This window comes from Micropterus salmoides, unplaced genomic scaffold (assembly GCF_014851395.1).
Source record: "Micropterus salmoides isolate LMB-PRFRI ecotype aquatic unplaced genomic scaffold, ASM1485139v1 Ms_hic_scaffold_7, whole genome shotgun sequence".
NCBI classification, from domain to species: Eukaryota; Metazoa; Chordata; class Actinopteri; order Centrarchiformes; family Centrarchidae; genus Micropterus; species Micropterus salmoides.
In genome coordinates this window covers 33,086,602-33,106,427 of record NW_024044459.1, presented here as the reverse complement: position 1 = coordinate 33,106,427, position 19,826 = coordinate 33,086,602, and the positions used below count along the sequence as shown (strand labels likewise).

At 42.9% G+C, this 19,826-nt stretch overlaps 1 protein-coding gene across 2 annotated transcripts; it reads right to left on the bottom strand.

The window, feature by feature from the left end:
* Positions 1-887: 887 nt before the first annotated feature.
* Positions 888-19,755, bottom strand: LOC119891711 (paxillin-like). Of its 2 annotated transcripts, XM_038703538.1 has the most exons (11): positions 19,606-19,755; positions 8,814-9,022; positions 8,466-8,551; positions 8,225-8,364; positions 7,966-8,149; positions 7,180-7,294; positions 3,832-3,993; positions 3,571-3,744; positions 3,403-3,484; positions 3,135-3,283; positions 888-3,053 (listed from the first exon to the last, which is right to left on the bottom strand). In XM_038703538.1, the coding sequence occupies exons 1-11, from the start codon at positions 19,616-19,618 to the stop codon at positions 2,787-2,789; spliced, it is 1,581 nt and encodes a 526-aa protein (XP_038559466.1). In that variant the 5' UTR covers positions 19,619-19,755; the 3' UTR covers positions 888-2,786. The 2 variants fall into 2 exon arrangements, with proteins under 2 accessions (XP_038559466.1, XP_038559465.1); XM_038703537.1 differs by lacking the exons at positions 888-3,053; positions 3,135-3,283; positions 3,403-3,484; positions 3,571-3,744; positions 3,832-3,993 and adding exons at positions 4,020-4,560; positions 4,672-4,938; positions 5,821-7,059.
* Positions 19,756-19,826: the final 71 nt, after the last annotated feature.

Sequence of the window (19,826 nt, the reverse complement as noted above, 5' to 3'; positions counted from 1 at the left end):
ATTGATCCCTGAGGGAACGTTGTTGTGTTACAGCTGCTCACTTTGCTAATCAAGTCATTAAAGAAATATAAATAATAATAATAAAAGGTTGGCAAGTAGAAAATATACAAATTTAAAAATATAAATATGAGTGTGGAAATGTGTACATTATTCTTTAATCAAAAATCAGAAATACTTTATTGATCCCTGAAGGGGAAATTCTTGTGTCACAGTTGCTCAGATTGCACATCAAGGTATAAATAAAAGTAGAAAGTTGGTAAATACAATATAAAGAAGCATAAAATATAAAAATGTAATTTTTGGAAAATTTTACAGTAGGCTATATGACAGAAGTGTACTGATAAATAATAATAAATAGAAGTAATAATAATGAGTACAGATAGCGTTGAGGTGGAATTTAAAAATCCTTAAAATTATTGCAATACTGGACAAAGAGTAGAAAATTATTGCACATCAAGTCCCTACAGCAGCGGTTCTTAAAGTGGGGTCCCCAGCAAAAAGGGGAATCACTTATTTTCACAATAATTTCATCCGTGTAAGTAACACAGTGACAGAACGTTCTACAGTATGTGACAGAAGTGTAATGAATAAATATCAGTAATAATAAGGAGTACTGATAATGTTGAGAGAAGGCATGAATTAAAATCCTTAAAAATTGCAGTATTGAGACAGAATAAGAAGGATTACACATTAAAAGTTCCAGTTGATGACTAAAGAGTCCGAGTATCTGACACTCGGAGGGTGGAGTCATCTCCTCTGTACTCCTCTTCTTCCATTTTGGGAGGAGGATGAAGGAGGTATTGTTGGGCAAATGTTTGTGTTCCATGGTGTTTCCTTAGTGTAAAAATGACGCACTGTGGATCATAAATGAAGCCCCTTGGACAACGTTTGATAACCAAAACAGAATTTATTTGCGTAATCAGACTCGAGGTGAGGAATCTCACTATTCATCATGACTCTATTGACATTCAAAGTGAAAAGAAAAGAAAAGAGTCAACAGACACACAAACACACAAAAAGAAAAACAATTCAAAGAAGGTATGGCTTTGGTTAAATAACACTCTACTAAACTGATTTGAAAAGACAAGCCGTTACATGATATCTTAAATAGGGTGAAAAAGGATTTAAGGCTCTAGAATTCCCTGAACAAGACAAAAGGCCTGACATATATCTGCTGCATGTCATGATTAACCACATACAGACCCAACCTGGTGGTCGCTACCCAGATGCTGAAGGAAATAGGTCATCTTAGCCCTACGAGTTATTCTAACAGACCACCAGGCTCTCATTGTAACAGCCTACATTTCTCAGCGGACTCACAGTCTAATTATATGAACACGTAACTATTGACCTGTCATCAGTATTTAGCTGAATTTACCAGTGATATTAGACGTGGCACTGATACAATGGCACAGACAGCCTGTTGCTTTAGAAGTTGTTAATCCAAAGTTGCATAGTTAGTTGAATATCACAGGCAGATTTATTTTCTTTCAAAACCGTGAACATTCAGCAGCTTTTCAATACAGTAATGGCACCAAAAATACCAAAGTATCTCTGCTATGCCCTCCCACCAGCCCTCTCCCTCTTCGAATAAGTGGTTGTTAAAACACATGTACACGTGACAGTGCTTTGCTCACAATGTAGCTGCATTGGATATTTACAAAAAAAAAAAAAGAAAAAAGGATGCACTCCTAAGAGATGCTCTGTACACTCCCAATATCTTTGCGTGATTCCACTTCACCGTCTGAGACAACTAGCAAGAAACCGTTTTCTCTTTTCTTCTGTGAAAAGTCAAGGAATGATTTGGCAGCACAGTGAGGTGTGTTTAAACATACTGCAGCTACTGGTGGATGCCTCCATATTTAATTTCTTCATTGAAATATCACAGTAAAAATGTTCATCCATGCACGGTTTGCCTTTGGCAACAACAACAACAACAACAAAAAAAAGGTGTGATTCAGACTCTTTGATTTTGGAAGCTGTTTTAAACTGATTAATTGCATTCTTGCTTCATTTATAAAACAACTTTCTCCATTAAAATCTTTATATGCAGGGGTTTTCTTAGGCTGAATTAGTGATTGCGTCTGTAAAAGCCTAAAGACACTACAATCAATTTCACACATACAAAATAATTGCGAACAGCCTATCATGGGTTTATCCATCGGCTCTGTCTAACTCTATACCATGCACCTTGAAGCCTTTTACCCTTATCTGTTGGTTTATACTGCAATATTAAAAAAACAATTCACCTGCTCCCTCCTGCTATTGTTTTCAGAGTTTTTACAGTTTCTGAAAATGACGCTCAACCAGTGAGCAACAATGTCAGACTACTGCATGGATTTCTACAGTGTTCAGTAAGATTTCAGCTACCAAAATAAAAGGACTTGAAAACACAAGAAGGGCAGCTCAGGGGATTAAAAAAAACACTCTTGTAACATCACCTTTAAATGTCGTCAACTCAAGATTTTCATTGTCCTTCGACAGTTCACCATATCTTTGTCACACTTGCACCTATTGACCCACTCAAAACCTAGAAGAGCTTCAAAAATGCATAGCTGTCACGGGGACGTTTTTTAGAATTTCTGAACGACAACTTGAAAATATTTCAGTCTGGCTGTATGCGGCTTCGACCACATGCACATACCTAATCCATACACACTTTCCAATGTCACCATCAGAATACAGACAACCTTCTTTGACACAAACACAATTAATCCCATTCCCACCCTACCCGTGGTGAAGACGCTTTAGACACTTGACCCATACGTAGTAGTGTTAAATGCTCCCTAACTGAACAGCTTGATGAAGCAGCCATGGCAGTAAGGTTTGTCGTTTTGTTCTTTGAAGGTGCCTTTGTTGAGCTGTTTCAGGCAGAAGGCGCAGACAAAGTGCTCCGGGTGGAACTTCTTGGACATGGCGGTGATACAGCGTCCCGTGATGGGCTTCTGACAGCCGGAGCAGAGGGAGCCGCGGCGCTCGTGGTAGTGCACTTCACAGTAGGGCTGGCCGTCGTGCTCAAAGAAACTCCCATTCACAAACGGGGTGAAGCACTCCTGTAAAGAGCAGAGGAAGATGCTGTTATTCTAATTATTCTAAGAACATTATTTTATAGAGGCAGAATACAAGATACAGACCCTGCAAACAAAACACTCAGGATGCCAAAGGCTGTTCAGTGCAGAGATGTAGTTCTCCAAAATGGCTCTGGCACAGCCGCCACATTTTGGTGCAAACATGTCAAAGTAATCCTTCCTGCAATACGCTTTTCCATCCTTTTCATGAAAACCTTCATAGAAACAGACAGAAACAGATTTAAAGCAATGAATACAAAATGTAGTAGTTTGTGCTACTATGAATGTACTAAACAAATAAGTCAATTTATTTCAATACAAGAAATCAAAATACCCTCTGGGCCAAAGAAGGATCCACACTGAGCGCAGAAGAAGTGCTCAGGATGCCACGTCCTTTCCAGCGCCGTCACTACTTTCTGAACAGACACGATGACAACACTTATTGTTGGCTGACTGTAATCTGCGACAGACGAGACCACACATGTAAACAGCAGTGACTCACGTCCAGTATGGGCCCGTTGCAGTAGTAGCACCGTGGGGAGAACAGGTTGTGGTAATCCGTCTCACAGTACGGCTGTCCGTCACGCTCGAAGAAGTTCCTGGAGCCGATCTCCTCTTGACAGTGTGTGCACACAAAGTGTTCAGGGTGCCATGTGCGGCCCATGGCGGTCACCACCTACACTTACAGAAAAGTGGATTGTTCATTTGGTATGCAAACTCCAACTAAAAATTATTAGAATTATCATTAACAAAAGCCTCTCACCTGTCCCACAATTGGCTTACAGCAGGCACCGCAAACTCCTTTCGCTACCGTCTGCACCCCCAGTTTGTTAAGGTCAGACTGCAGGCTGCCAAGCATGTTGTCCAGCTTGTTGACCTGAGTTGGAGGCCCACCGGGAACGCCGCCCTTTCCTTGGGCCATAATCTGGAATGGTTAAATTATGAAAACAGTTTTGTTGTGCCTGATGCAGAAATCTAACACACACCCGTATATTTTAAATAATCATATTTGTAGTTTACAAAAGATGAGAAATGATCACGTGGAAAAACAGAAGGGATAAGAGACGGGGGTTCATGCCTGCATTGGAGGGAAGACTGGGTCATACTCTGTTTGGCAGCCTACAGACACCAGGACTTTGGGTGCAATTGGTGTCACTGGCTCCACTGGTGGAGGTCGGAGTGGGGTATTAAGAACATGAGGAGGGGGCTCTGGTTTGGGGGCAGGAGGTTCCTGAATTGGGGCAGGTGGAGGTGAGGCTTTTATAATCCGCAGAGGTGCAGCGGGAACTGGTTCATGGATGTGTGGAGGTTGTGGAAGGGTAGAGGGAGGAGGAAGGGGAGGAGGTGGCGGTGGTGGTATAGGGACAGGGGGCTGCTGTGCTGGGAGTGGTCGCTTAGGTTCTTCTACAATAGGAGGGCGACGAGGGGCGGGGGGAGAGAGAGGTGGGAGCACCTTCCTCACAGGGACAGGAGACTCTGGGGGAATTATGATCTAAGAAGAGAGAGAGAGAGAGAAGAGAGGGAACACAGAGAGAAAAATGTGTAGAAAACTGAAAAGGTGAAAGAAATATTTGGGTAAGCTGCTGAGCACAGTGGAGCCGACCTTTTCCACCTCACTGCCGACTCCATCAGGGCGGAAACGCTGGGGTTTGGATGAGACGATGACACCTTCTGTCAGCCAGTCATCAGACTGTTTACGTCGCCGATCTGAGCGGCCGATCCCGAACTTGCCCTGAAGCTCCTCTATGAGGCGGTCCTGAGAAGTGTTCTTGTTTACAATGATGGGTCCCATCTTCCTGCGCAGGTGACCGTCTCGGTACATGGGGTGCACGTTGGGAGTCTCCTTGGTGCGTCTAATCACTGATTTTATCTAAGGGGGAATGGTGAGCACCTTATCATACGTCCACACCAAACATAACGCAGGTGAGGCCGTTACAGCAGAGTTCAAGGGCAGCAGGTGAGTCAATAAGTTATGATTTATTAAATCCCTGACAGGCTAGGATGCAGTAGTCAGTGGTCTTAGAGTCACACTTCATGCACTTCTTGCATGCTTACGTCAGATGCCTTCAAATCCCAGTCTCTCAGGCAACAACACCAAATTTCACAGTGCAGGTCGCATTAGGCTCCTTCACAAAAAGTGGGGCATTAGGTAAGGAGGAATGTGGTGTACATGCTGAGTGCTGGTACCGCCAATCAGTGAGTTACTTGTAAGTGTAGTATCAAAGAAAGAAAACTCCTGATTAGAAAGAGTTACTCCCTTTCTAAGATGGTTTCTATTCCTTCTTTTGTCATCAGTTATTTTTGCAAAGCTCAAAAGTAACACTGTGTTGTTCTGACTAGTTTCTGCCCACTGGACTGGACAAAATTAAAGCACATTGTCACCACCAATGAGACTTGACAGTGTGACTTTTTGGTCAGATTTTCTTTTTTGTTTTATTAATCAATTGACCTTGACAGACTATGCGTTTAATTAAAAGATTTTAAAAAGTGTTATTTAGATTTTCAGGCGATTGGCGACATGAATATAAAAATCCTTGTCTTACTGTGTTAAAATAGCGCGGTGCATGCTTGTGAGCAAACTAGGACATAGATATCTGGTGTCGTGTATCAGCTTTTCAAAAAGACCTGTGAGAAAAAACCCTCGAAGCGGAGGCCAGAAGCATCAGTCTCATAAGCAAGGGTAAAAAAAAAACAAGGCAACATGTGAGCAAAACAAGCCCATCTTGTGTCAAGCAGGAGAGGAGATGCATACATGTCCGGATGCAGAGACTCTGTCCATATTGGGAGTCTGCAGCAGGGGCAGGTCCAGGGCAGCGTCAGGGGTCCCGGGGCATGAAGACGGGGTCATGGACTCATCCATCCAGCTGGCCTCTGTCAGCGGGGTCATGCTGCCATCTGTGTACGGCCTCTCTGTGTAAGGTGTCATGGTGCCGTCCAGTCCATCATGGAAGGACATGGACAGCTCCTCATCAGCCCAGTCCAGGTCACCATTCCCATCAGTGCCTCCATCCACTGAGTCGTCTGTGATGGTGTTGGTGGCGCTTGTGTAAGTGTCAGGCTGCACGCTGTTTCTGTCCATGGGCAGGATAAACTCCTCGTGCACCTCCTGCATCTCTCTGCCTAGACACTGTGCTTCCTCCGCATGTGCTGCATGGTTCTGTGCAAAACTCATCGCTAGCAGCTTGTCTAGCGCCTCGTCCAGGGAAGGCTCTACTGTACTGTACTGTACAGCGGGGGGGCTGGCTCTCTGGCCTGTAGGTGCCGACTCAAACAGCTGCCTGCTGGGGCTGGTGAAGGCCAGTGGAGTGGGGACCATTAATGGAGAGATTGGAGATGGTGAGGATGAGGATGAAACAGCAACAGGGAGGGGTGAAGAGGTCAATGCAGCTGAGAGAGGAGGGGTGAGGTTTTTTGAAAGAGGAGTAGAGAAATTCAAATCGAGGTCATGAAAAGAAGCAGACCCCTTGATCTCAGGAGCACAAGAGAATTTACCGACAGTATTTGAGGGTGAGACCCGTTCTACACATGGACTGGGTGACTTGGAGGACTTGTGATCCAGGACGGTGTTAACTGAGGTAAGTGAGGGGGTGGTGGTGGTATTCGAAGGACTTGGGCTATTTCTCATCAGGCTGGAGTTAGAGGAAGCGGACTGAGAGAGGACTAGCAGAGACTTGGTTTGGGACGACAGCATGGTGGCAGAGACATCTATGACAGAGTCCAGGTCTAGGTCACTGGCTGCAGAAAGTGAGGATATAGGACTATGCGGAGGGCGGCGGTTCAGATGGGACAACGACATGCCACCGTCTCCTCCTTCCTCATCTATGTGCAGCTCTAGACCAGAAGGCAAAGGGAAGAGAGGAGAGGCACAGGCAGACGAGTGGGACAGACTAAGGAAAGGAGAAGACACCGGGGTGGTGGAGGAAGAGACTGGAGGGTGAGGAGAGCTGGAAGATGCTCCTTCTGGGTTCAGCAGAGAGCCCAAAGAACTGGGCTAGAGGACAGAGAAGCATAAGCAAGATAAGAGGAATAGGACAGTCATCAGGAATGAAACAGGAGAAGCTTGTGTTTGATAATCAAGAGAAGCCTTTTCAGTATTCATGCTGGTGTGTACCTTGAAGTCAGACAAAGAGGCCATCAGCTCGTCAAGCTCTCTTGTGGCACAGGATGCTGAAATTCTGGCTTGCTGCTGAGAGGGAGTGTCTAAATCGCTGTGGCGAGTGGAGGGGCTGGAAAATACAAATTATAATAATATGATTACGTGCATTTCAACATTGAAACATTACTTACAGCAGCACTCAAAATATGTACTGGCCAATGTCCCACTTGATTCGCTATGAGCAGTCAAAATATTTCTCTTACACACCAAGCTGACATGAGAGACCAACTCCAGCTCCAACAGGTGTTGTGTATTACCTCCCATCTACTATTAAAATTTGCAATTGGACCCTCAGCAAAGACACCAGCTAACAGGCTTCCAGCAGGCATGCATGTACGTTCCGAAGAAGTCTGACAAACAGACAAAACAATCCATTTCTTTTAATTGTTTGTCGCTGGGGCAAACAAAGCCAAAGTTAGCTCGATTTGGACAAGCTAACGTTCTTTTGCTCAGTTTAATGTCAACATTTCAAGTAACAGCTACCTGACAGGTGTGCAGAGGCAACAGAGTGGGAAGGGTTTGAACTTCTCTCTCAAGCTCCATTTTTTCCATTCTTTACACAATTACTTCTGTATTTCATATGTACAAACAAGTGCAACACTTTGAATGCCTTTCAGGAAAGACTATATGAAAGTTTGTGCCTTTATCCTTTTATTTTAACAATTACACCGTCTGCCATCCCCCCCTATGAAGCCGACATGTTAAGTTAGAGACCAGCTGCAGTAGAGAGACTGTGCGTACCTGGGTGAAGGCACCGAGCCCTCCAGCTCGTCCAGCAGACTCTCCACGGTGGGTCGGGCCTCGTCCAGCCTCGTTCCATTCCGCTTGGGTTTGTCCTGAGGGGGAGGGCTAACCATGATGTCAGGGGCGCTGCCGTTCTCGTAGTGGGTGATGCTGCAGGATGGTAAGGGTGGAGCTGCCTCCTCTGGGGACATGTAACAGTATAATGAATTACACTCACCACAAACTGACCTGGTAAAGCTAAAGGATTAGTGACTACCTGTAGTAGGGAATGAAGGGGAGCTCTGTTGCACTGCGTTGAGTTCCAGCAGCAGCCTGTCGAGCTCTGAGAGGTTACTGCCCAGGGCTGAGGTCATGGCAGCCGTTGACGAGTCTGATGACTTCGGTTTGTTTGGAAAACTGAAGCGGAGACACAAAAGAGACAACTGCTAATAGCAACAACACAGGTAAAAGAAAGTGACAGATGATCCACTCAACATTTCAAGTGTGTCGCAGGATACCTGTAGACGTGGTCCTCTTCAACGTGAGACAACGGGGAGCTGCTACTGTCCCCGGACCATGAGCTCTTCTGGGCTGAACCTAACGACTGCAGAATATAAATCAGTCAGATCTACCGAGAAAACTGAATTTTCACTTGGCTTTCAATTTGACAATCATCTGGACCCAGTAAACTTTCTAAGACTGAACATCCCTGCTTTATTTCTTTTCTGATAAAATTGAGATTTTGAGTCCATACACACAGACATATGATAAATGTTTTTTCAACCCTCTTTCTACATCTTTTATACAGCTACCAGTTCTAATTTGTGCTGTGCCACTTCCAGGTACGTGTCACAGTACATATCTACCTGCTGAGAGGAGTGGTGGGAGTCCAGCTGATCTATCAGGGACCCGTTCAGAGCCTCAGCTGAGGGCGGAGGAGGGACTGGAGGTGGGACTGACACATCCTGGTATGTGTGTCCTCCAGTGGGGATGGAGTAGGGGGTCTCGTCAGACAAGAACACAGGTCGCTTTGAGATGTGGGACGTAGTAGATTCCAGGTCCGCCAGCAACGCATCTGAAGATTTGATAGTTAAACGTTTTTACTAAGTTATTGTTCCAAGGCACACTTACTCTACACTAGATACACATTACAATGGTGCTGTTCAAACAACTAAATAAAATATCTGCATTTGCTTTTAGTGTTGATTCGTCCATGTCTTCATTTCATTTAAATAACAATCTTCATTAAAATGGGACACAGTAAGTCCTCATGTCATTGGGTCATCCGATACAAATGCTTTTGCAGGATATTTCAACCAGTAAACATGGTTGGGCTGGAGACCAATAAATCCTTTATTGGTGTTGCTGTGTGCTCTGAGGCGACTATTGAATGTGGTGTCGGGCTGTAAACAGACAATGGCGGCGAGTCGGAGTCTTCATTCCAACCTGCCACCAAAAAAAGCCTTGTCCTCAGAGCAGATCATCCAACAGTAAGGTTAGGCTATGTGACCGTCACAGCATGGCACAGTATATCACTGAGCCCAACTTCCACAACATACTTTCTCCTATCAGTCCACACTATAAATACAACCTTGCTGACAATGAGAACTACCTATCTATGAGCTTGATCTGTCATTTCAGTATCTTATACCTCTATATAATAGAGGGACATGTCTTTTATTAGTCTCTGTTTTATGAAAACGAGTGTGAACTTGACAGACAGGAACAAAGAAGCAGACAGGCGGAAAATGTTTCTGGGTCCAGTCCAGGGTTGAGGGGGTACAGTGATACCCTGCTGAGCGTTTGGACAAAATAGACTCTTACATCACACAATTTATCCATCCTCAGCCTGTCCAGAATAGACCGCAATCACCGGCTGCATACTGTTACACACTACAGGAGCATGGAACAGTTACAATGAAGCAGTGCACTTTTAAGCTCACAACGCCAGAGAAGCACGGCTGAAAACTGCCCAACTAACCAGAAGATAGGCAGATAGCAAACAATTACCATGTTTTAAAAAGAAACAAACAAAAAACACCAATACAAGTAGGACACCAGTTCAGTGATGATACACTACTTGTAGGCATATTAACCATGTCTCTAAATCACACTGCTTCCCCAAAACACTCCTGCATTCTTTCATACAACATTACATTAATCCCACTGTAAGTCAGTCGCAAAGTAAACATTTCACTTAAAAACTTAACATCAAAGCTTAAGCTGAGGTTTTGAGTACAGAGAGACTCGGATCAAGTATAACTACACACCACTTAATGCCCATATGGCCCCTTATTGCTCAGTGAAAGCCGCAGACACTGCCTTTATAAACATGCCACAATCGAGTGACCATAAAAAAAAAAAAAAAAAACATAAACAGAATATCTGGAAAGCCAAGTCTCTCCACATGCTTGGAAAAGATTGGGTAAGTTTCTGCTTCGTCAGTGCCAATAATGATCTAACAACAAACCATTCCCAATGCAATCTTATAAAGAAAACCAAAGGTAATCCAGGAATACAAACATTTTACTTTTCAAATAGTTAAAAAGCCAGTAAATGTACTCACATTATTTTCCCACCTGCTGTATCTGTACTATCCTCCATCCATCCAAACAGGATTATATAGCTACTGTGTGTGTGTGTGTGTGTGTGTGTGTGTGTGTGTGTGTGTGAGAGAGAGTGAAACAGAGAGCAGTACAGACAAAGATGGTGTGATCAACAAGGAGTGATGACATGCTGCCAGTCTATTGTGGGGAGGGGAGTCATTTGAGAGCCAAAACAGGGTGAAGGTATCCTTTCAGTGTTCCTTTATCCTAATAACATACACTCGAAATCCACCTTTTTAGTTAATTATATTTATTTATTACATATTGTATGGTATTTGTCTTGCAGTACTTGTTGAAGAACTGTACTGATGATATTGGGCACTACTTTGTCTACTACTTTTCAACTACTTTTTACTTCTGTCACTTTTATAATGTACTTATGCATTATAATTGCAAAATAAATATCTTAATAGAAAAATAAGTGCTGATTTGTTACAGATTATTTATCACACAATTGTTATATTGTTATTAAGTAAAATCACATTGCGACAATTATCATTATTGTTTTATTACCGAGCCCTAATTATAATGTAATGTATTTCTCTTGCAGTACTTGTTGAAGCACTGTACTGATAAACTCAACATTTATATTTAAGTGTAAACCGCAATGTTGATCAATATGCATTGTACCTGGTAAATAATAAAAAACATTCTCACCTTTAAATTTGCATTTACAAATGACAGGACTGTAACGTATGTCTGTTATGTTAAACTGCATCTAAAGTTGTGAGCTGGGATAAGTTTACAAATAAAGTGTGACTCTCACACATCTCTACGCCTAAACGTCCACTATGTTGTGTCTTCAGATCAAAAGGGAGTTCGTGCCCAGAAGCTAAACGTTGAAGTCATGAAGTTTGACATAAACCACATGGGAGCGCAAGCCTATTTAAAGCGGTAAGCTCAGCGAGTAGCCCATGTCTGTACAAATGTGCTGAAATATCCATGACCAGCTCAAAATAATCTGCACCTGGTGCTGACATGCTAAACAAGGTCTTACTGAAATTGACTTTGTCGCTCATAAAACAAAGACTCCAGATAGAAAAAATTACCACAACAGCTTTTGGCACAAAGGTGAGTCATATTAAATACACGTTTCTCTTCTGGCAGATCTTAAATGTTGTCAAATAAAAAGAATAAGGCCTAAAGACTTAGTAATTATGGTAATGTATTCCTAGAAAGCTCTTTGTGGCCTTGACAGAGAGGACAGCCATACTGCCTAAGGTCCTTGAAAATGCTTGTAGACAAAGCCAAGTTTTTGAGAGTCCTTCAATAATGATGTCTCTGCACTCCTTATAACCCCTCCCACCTGCTGCGACTCTGGCACAGGCCCCCAGAGATCTCCACAGGGGACGTAATCACTGTTAAATTCATTATTTAATCAAACTTTAATGTCTAATCCATTATGCCTGTATTAATTTCTTGGTGGGAAATAACACGATAAAGTTAAAGGAAAACATATTTCCACTGGGGTCCTCTTTCCAGGAAGACAAGCACGGAGGACAAAAGTACCCCGTGTACCTTCAAATAGATTTTTATGTGCTTTTGTTTGAACACTTTTCAGCCCTTCATTCAATTGTTAGCTGCAGCCCAAATATGGATGGCATTATAATCATGTGGGAGACGCACCAGCCTGATACTGCAATTTCTATATCAGGATAAAGAAAGACTAAAACAGGACTTTAGGACAGACCTGTAACACAGTCAGACCTTTTTAAATTTAGCATCAGAAACTTATAATTACTAAATCCAAAATGTCCAGCTCACGTTCATTTGTAGCCTTTGACTAAGTCGCCTGCACACACATCATTCTCTTTGCATCATCTCTTTCATATCATTTACTGCAGGTCATAAAAGGATAAAGATTAAATAGATGCTACTGAAATTTCCTCCTCATTCCCCTGAGGATGGCAGCCCTGAGTCTGTCATAAGGACGGCCAACAAGCCTTCGTCAGTCGCAGACAAGTTTGGTCCAAGAAGAGTTAAAAAGCATTAAGAATGCAAACATGCACTGTAAGCCAAGTAACTGGCTAATCTTTTCCATTCCAGACAGGGGGTAGGAGCCACAATGGACAAAGTCCAATTCTGCTCTAACAGCATCCTGACTCAATAGTCCATTGTGCAAGGTCTGGAGGAATAAAGCGGTCATCAAAAAAGGACATGACTGGGACAAATAGGTCAAGATGAATTCATCAGATTTCCCTAACACAATATACAGATTCGCTCACCGTCAGTGGAACCATCTGTGGTCACACTGTGGTAACTAAACTTCATTACAACAAACAACTCTCAAGTTATGTGGATACTGTACACATTCTTGTGGCAGTGGGTACATGTATGGCCTTGCCTGCGCACAGCCGCCTCCCCCTCTCCCTCTCGCCACACGAGGCTCTGTCACAGTCCTGCAGTGTTTATCAGATTGAAGCGAAGGTACATGGGGAATTCCACACATTCCTCTGTCCGCAAAATAGCAATCAGGCGGGGACGCTCTGGGAAAGGTACAAACGGTTGACCTTATCCAGCGAAACATTTAACATCCAACCTGTCTTAAGTGGAATCATAATGATGCTTTGTAATAAAATCTAACGGGTTCTAGGTAGAAAGCTGCTGAGGAATGTGCTCGAACACAAAACACCATCTGTCAGTCCAGAAAATGAAAATAATGTGTTGACAATTACAGGACTCCGTCCACTAAGTACAGCATGCTTTGAATTCCAGGATGAGGGAGATGTCAAAGTTTTTACTGCCCATTTCCCACAGAGCGTGGAGTACGGTGCAGGCAGGGTGGGGTGGGGGGGCAGAGTTGTTTAATCTGTTCTATTAACATGTGGGCAAAGGTGATGGGCCACCAGGGTCCACAGCTCACCTGTTCATAGCCAGGGTGCAAAAGAGCAGAACTGGCCACGGCCCCACACAGAAACCCTACCCCATCAGGCCAACCCGACACGATATTTATATCAAACAAGACAGGCAGGGGCCGGGAAGAGGGGGTGGAGGGTGAGATGCCAGGAAGGCTGAGAAGAAACCAGGGACAGAGAAACAGAGAATGCGAGTGAATGAGAGAAAACAGCAAACTGATTAAATGTCAAGAGAGAGCCGTACAGCTTACAGATGGCCGCCTGTTTGTACAGTAAAGCGTACACACCCATACAGACAAAGGATGAATGAGCGTAATACCATACTATTAGAAAGACAGAAGCATCTTTGGGTGATTACTTCAAAATAAACACACCTAAAAATACCCTGCCAAGCAGCCCCATAACTGAAAGATGACACGCCCCCTGAGAAGATGCTGGATCAAAATAAAAGCACTTCCCCACCAGTAAAGCAGATGACTGGGGAAAGTCTAAAGACTGAAGCAACACCCAGTCACTGAGGACACACTCATGATAGCCGTGCATGTGTGAGGACCGTACGACCTTTTGTCCCATAAGATAATTGGGTAGGATGGGGAAGACACTAAAAGAAAGGCTGTCTTGTCCTTCTCTTGTGCTAAAACACTGACTGAAAGCAAAGTCAGTCAAAGTTATGCTCCAAACTAGGGCTGGGCAATAAAACCATAATGATAATTATCGCAATTAGAACTTAATTTTTCAACGAAAATTATGCATTTTGTTGAGAAAAAGAGGCCAGAAAAAGATTAACTAATCATATTTGTTGAACAGATTTTATCATAATAGTTTAGACTATAAAGAAAAGTTTAACCACATAATTAACCATCTGATTTCTTCAATTTTCAGTAAGGAGCAAGAATCACCCCATCAACTTGAAAGAAATAACGATTTGACATATATCGTGATAATTATCAATATCGAATGACATGAAATGTTTTTATCGTCATAACATTTTTGGCCATATCGCCCAGCCCTACTCCAAACTGTGCCAGAACATTAAATCAGCAAAATCCTGATGGATTTAGTCAGTGAATGAAATTTGCCTACACCACTCGCTCTGGATTATAACAAAATTGTTGATAATGAAAATAATTCTTAGTTGCAGCACATTCTGCTGAATGTTTTCTTTATTGGATTTAGTCGGGATACCAATACCTGGGCATTGGGTATATCTTTATGTCTTTCTTAAGTAGAGCTTCTGAGATGGCTTCAAAAAAAATGGAAATTTACAGTATTAATCACAGCATCATCAAATGCTTGAAATCTTTGCTTGCTTATTAATTATGAAAACATCTGCAGATTAATCATTTATAGATTGACTACTTGACTCATGGTTGCAGCTCTAAATCACACAAAAGAAAAGTATGAATCTGTGCTTGACATCAGCTTGTGCTACTCGACAGTTAATACTTGTGCTACGGACACATTTCAATCATTACCATTGATTAAGGCATTGAAGTTCGATACCCAGAAAAGTGTAGGTTTATGCTACAATATTAAAAAAAAAATTTATTTAGAAAATAGAAGTGAGATTCCCTGCCCTGCTTACACACATGAAACGCTTTTTGAACATGCCCTCAGGTGTCCCCAGCTTGAGTAACGTTCAAACAATCCAGCTGGGACTCGGATTCCTAATACATTACCCAGACCTGTCAGGAAAATAATCAGCCCTGTTCTCTGGGCCAAGTTACAAGGCCAGGGAACAGGACAAGCATTGAAACAGCATGGCAAGAGGAGGAGAACGAGGAGCGCTGCACCTGAAGCAACAACGTGGTAAAAAAAAAAAGCACATAACAGTGAAAACGCTGTTCTAGAAGCAGGATCACCGACTGAGGGCTCGCAGCGGCCCCCTTTACCAGTATTTGCTGGCCTTCAGCAGTGACTCCGCTCATTGTTTTTCTCCTCTGTTTCCTCAGGATGTGGGGCAGGGTCTGTTGCCTAAGCGATGAGGTCAGCCATGAAACTCTTCTCTTCCCCAGACCCAGAACAGGATGGGTGTGGAGCCCGGGAACGAGACTGATTTACTTCCCTCTAACTGAGCAGGCACTGGTTAGGGACGGTATGCACTAACCTTGCAGCTCTCGAGGGGTGATGAAAGCTAGTCTGGTAACATTAACTCCGTACTGCCGACACACTGGGACACAGAAACCACTATAGACCTTCTAGGATCTTTTGGTATGCTGTGCAAACGCTGTAAACATTTAAGACCACACTGATTGTACAACAGCCAGCTTTAGCTCCTGCCTGGAGAATAAGGTGTTCCCCAGCAAGGTGATCAACTGATACTATTCCAGTAAATCTAGTAGGACTGCTGTTTGGGTTTACAAAAGGCATGTTCAGCAGGTGCAGCTGTCTGTTTCAGCCCACATAGCCACCTCCGGCACATACACAAGGACCTCACTGTGTCTGCAAAATAGAGATGAGTTGCCCACGCTGTTTTGGCATTGAAGCGATAAATAATACCCGTTTTCTGCTTCTCAGGTGAACGCAGGATTAAGCCATGCTCTGATCCCCTCTGCAGAGAGGGCTTCAAGATTAAGTTAAAATACAGGAGCAGCCTTAATGTGCTTAAAATGTCAGCTTATATTAATAATTGTTAATAATTTTTTGAGTCCCCTATGGGTGCGGGGCTCTTAAACACTTTGCCCTGATACTAATCCAGCCCTGGATTTGATCAACTGGTAATCCGCAAAGATCTGATTTTGTGGGAATTTACAACAAAAAAGAAGTCTGTCAAGCTTGATTGACGTGTTATTCTCACTTTAGCCATGGGCCTCCAGCACAATGCACGTCTGTACAAATCCAAATTCTTCTGTGTTTACCGGCAGACCCGGAGCAGGGTCTCCACAGCCCTGTGAGGTCAGTCTGCCTGAATCTGACACATCGCTGAGGAATTTAACAGAGAGCGGAGCTTGGGGTCACACTACACAAACATGAAGATGCAGGAGCAGGACAAGCCAAAGGACAGTGGGCCACATGTGGTTTAAAGGGTCACATCTGGGTGAGGACTTGTCCCCTCAGCCACATCAGTTAACGACAGTTAGGCTAGGCCTGGCCGCCACCTGGTCCGGACTGTAAAAGACTGATCTCTGGAAAAGTCTGACTCAGAGGCTGGAAGAGCGCTCACACTATGCTGAGAGAATTCCCTTCCTCGAGTGTTAAGCGACGTGGGCAGATCAATATACACAGAATGAACATAGACTGAAAGAGTGATCAGGTTTCCAAACAGCTCCATGTAGACCTGTCAGTCATCAATAAGCCACGGGGGCTTGTAAGGTGGGGGAGTTTCCTGGGATTACAGTAAACCAAAGTATTTACAAATATTTAACATGGCTTGTTATTGCATATTTAGGGAGGAGGGCGTGGGAGGGGTGTGCCACATGATGTGCACAAAAACGTTTAAATGGTTACGTTAGAGCAGCTGAAAAACATTTAACTTTGCGGTTCTGTGACTGTCAAGGCTACCAGACCTCAACGCTCAGATGTTTTTTGACAATCTCTTAAGTATCTGCAGTTACCACACGACCCATGTTTGAGGAAGACAGACCAAAAAAAAACCCCGGCAGCCCCTCCCTCTGGTGGCATCGTGCACGGGGCTGAGAGTAAAGTAGTAGGAGGCGAGTCATGACCATAGATTGTATATAAAAAGTCGAGAGTCTTTGGCCTCGGACTGGCCTCGGACCCGGACTCGGGGTGATGCTCGACATTCCTCAGCAGCCTCGCCACCTCTCCTTCAGCCTTACTGTTCAGGCTTCATCTCAAACAACAATCAGCCCTTTCAGCGGCGCAGAGCATCTAACGTGCCCTGGTTGTATCCTCAAGCCAAACTCAAAATACAGCCCGTCGTCTAGCCTCTTAAACGATTCACAAATCCATTTTACTGCCTTTCTAATTTGGGAGATCAGAGTATGTCAGCATTCCTAAAGATACCCGATTTATTTTGAATTAGTAACGGTAGATATAACAAACTGACCAGCTGCTGAAAACTATAACAACGAAATTAGAAGTTCAGAGTTCAGTGCCAAAGGTCAAGGGGCCCCTGAAGTGAAGAGGCAACTGGTTAGTGAGGCATGAAAATATAGATGGAGCTACACATAGCCTGCCATCGATGCAGTGTTTAAATTTACTGATTGACAGAAAAACTATAGTTAAAAATTTACTGGTTTCAGTCACTCGGATGTGAGTATTTACTCCTTTTCTTAGACTACAATCCCTGCAAGTTAAATATCTTTGGGTATCCAATTTCTCACCATTTTCTGATGTTTTCGAAACTAAGCGTTTGATAAATCAAAACAAATTGTGAAATTGAGTGTTAGCTGCAGCACTAGCTTACAGGTCTTGGTAAATGACAACAAGTAATGAGCATCAGCAGTAGATAACGTAAAATCAACACTAATTTTAACATTAAAGCCATAAAAGTAGATCTATACAAACAGCAATTTAGTAAATAATTAAATATAATCAAAAGGTCATCTTATTTTCTAAAAATCAGACTATTGTGTAGCAGTGGTCGACCGATATGGGTTTTTTCAAGAGTGCAGAGTACATTCAACTATACATGTTATCTTAGCCAGTAACGTGTTGTTTCTGATGGAGTTATTTATTAATTATTTATATTGGGTTCTCTTGTAGATTTCAGAACGTGACTGGTGTTTGTCAGAAGTGACGTCACTCAGCTGCATTATTCTCTACAGTGTAACTACATATATTTAACGCGAGCCAGTAATGTTTTAGATTCGATCTGTTATGTAGGATTAGAGCTGCAACGATTAGACGATTAATCAACTATTTTGATAAACTATTTTTGTATCCCTTTGAGTCCTTTATTTAAACGTCCAAATTCTCTGATTCCAGCTTCTTAAATGTGAATATTTTTTGGTTTCTTCGCTCCTCTATAACAGTAAACTGAATATCTTTGGGTTGTGAACAAAACAAGATATTTGAGGACGGCGTCTCGGGCTTTGGGAAACGCTGATCGACATTTTGCACCAATTTTCACAATTTTCTGGACCTAACAATTAATTGAGAAAATAATCGTTAGTAGCCACTGCAGATTGCCTCAAAATGCCAGATTTCAGCCTGATTAATTGTTCTATCACTATTGTGTTGTCAGTGAATTTTGTACTTGTAACTAGCTGATAAACAAATGTAGTTTGTCTTTTTAACAACATGCTTGGATGGCAATTCTAAATGTTAATGTAGTTAAATAATAATTAAATCAATAATCCAAGCAACTGTGCAGCATATTTTGAACCTCTAGCGATCCATAGACACAGATAGACTCCACCAATCAAATATAAAATAAAGAAATCAAGGTCAGGAACATGCTACCGTTTCACCTCCCGCCTACAATCAAGTAGAAAGTGCACCTTGGATACAGTAAAATGAGATTTGGGGTGTTTCCATGGGGTTTTCAGTCGAAATTAAGCTCCCACATATCCAATCACATACAGGATTTTATGTCCTAGTCCCCATCCTTGTCTCCTGTATCAAGGCTTTCAATTTTGAAGAAGAACAACAAAGTAAAGATTGCATGGTAATTAACCAAGTATCCCTAGCAGTTAAAGTGTGCTCCATCAGACTGTAGATACATTATAAAGCCAGCCAAGCCAGGGCTGAGCTCACATTGTGCTGCACTGAGCAGTCTAAATGGGGAGGCCTGTTAACTCCACCACTTCAAAGCTGGAATGAGCAGCCTGGGGGCAAAAGTTGAGGAGGTAATGTTAAAGCAGTGGTGTCAAAATATCAGCCAAATATCTCCTCCCTCTGGCACACATTTTAATCAAAAGTAGTTTGTTTAAATGGTTCAGGATAGCGTGTTAATATTATTGTTATTATGATCTGAAACGTTACTACAGAGTTTAAAAGGAGGAAGAGGTGGAGGTGGTGGTGGTCGTAAAAGGCTAGCCATGTCCAGCCGCTACGTCCAGTTACTACGATGCTTATATAAAACAAAAAATGTAAAATGTGCCAAACAAACACTCAGGCGCACTGTGCTACTTTAAATTAAAGTAGCTTTCAGAGTAAGTTAAGGTGACAAACGGCGACACAAGAAAGCATTAAATCGTCGTACCGTTTCTCCTCCACCCTGCTAACCGCTCATAAGTGACCGTTAAGTTAAAAAGACACACGGGGGTTTAAAAAACCACTTCATAACTTACCTAAATCGTCCATAGTGGCTGGCTGGCTTTGACCTGTGTCGGTTTTATGTTTGGTTTAGCTTCTCGACTGTCTCAACTCAGTTTTTTACCCCTCAAACTTCACCACTGTGTCTCCTGCTGCTGCTCTGGAAGTTGGTCAGGAAAGCTCTCGTGAACGCGCAGCGATATGTGCATGTGTACTTTACCAGAGCGTGCGCGCTCCCTGGCTGAGGCGCGGCGAC

Bases quoted from the DNA above. Each gene is read 5' to 3' on its own strand.
- LOC119891711 (XM_038703537.1), bottom strand. The intron at 8,365-8,465 runs GTATCCTGCGAC...TCTCCGCTTCAG, and splicing joins GAAGAGGACCACGTCTACAG to TTTTCCAAACAAACCGAAGT. The intron at 7,060-7,179 runs GTACACACCAGC...TCTGTCCTCTAG, and splicing joins CCTCTTTGTCTGACTTCAAG to CCCAGTTCTTTGGGCTCTCT.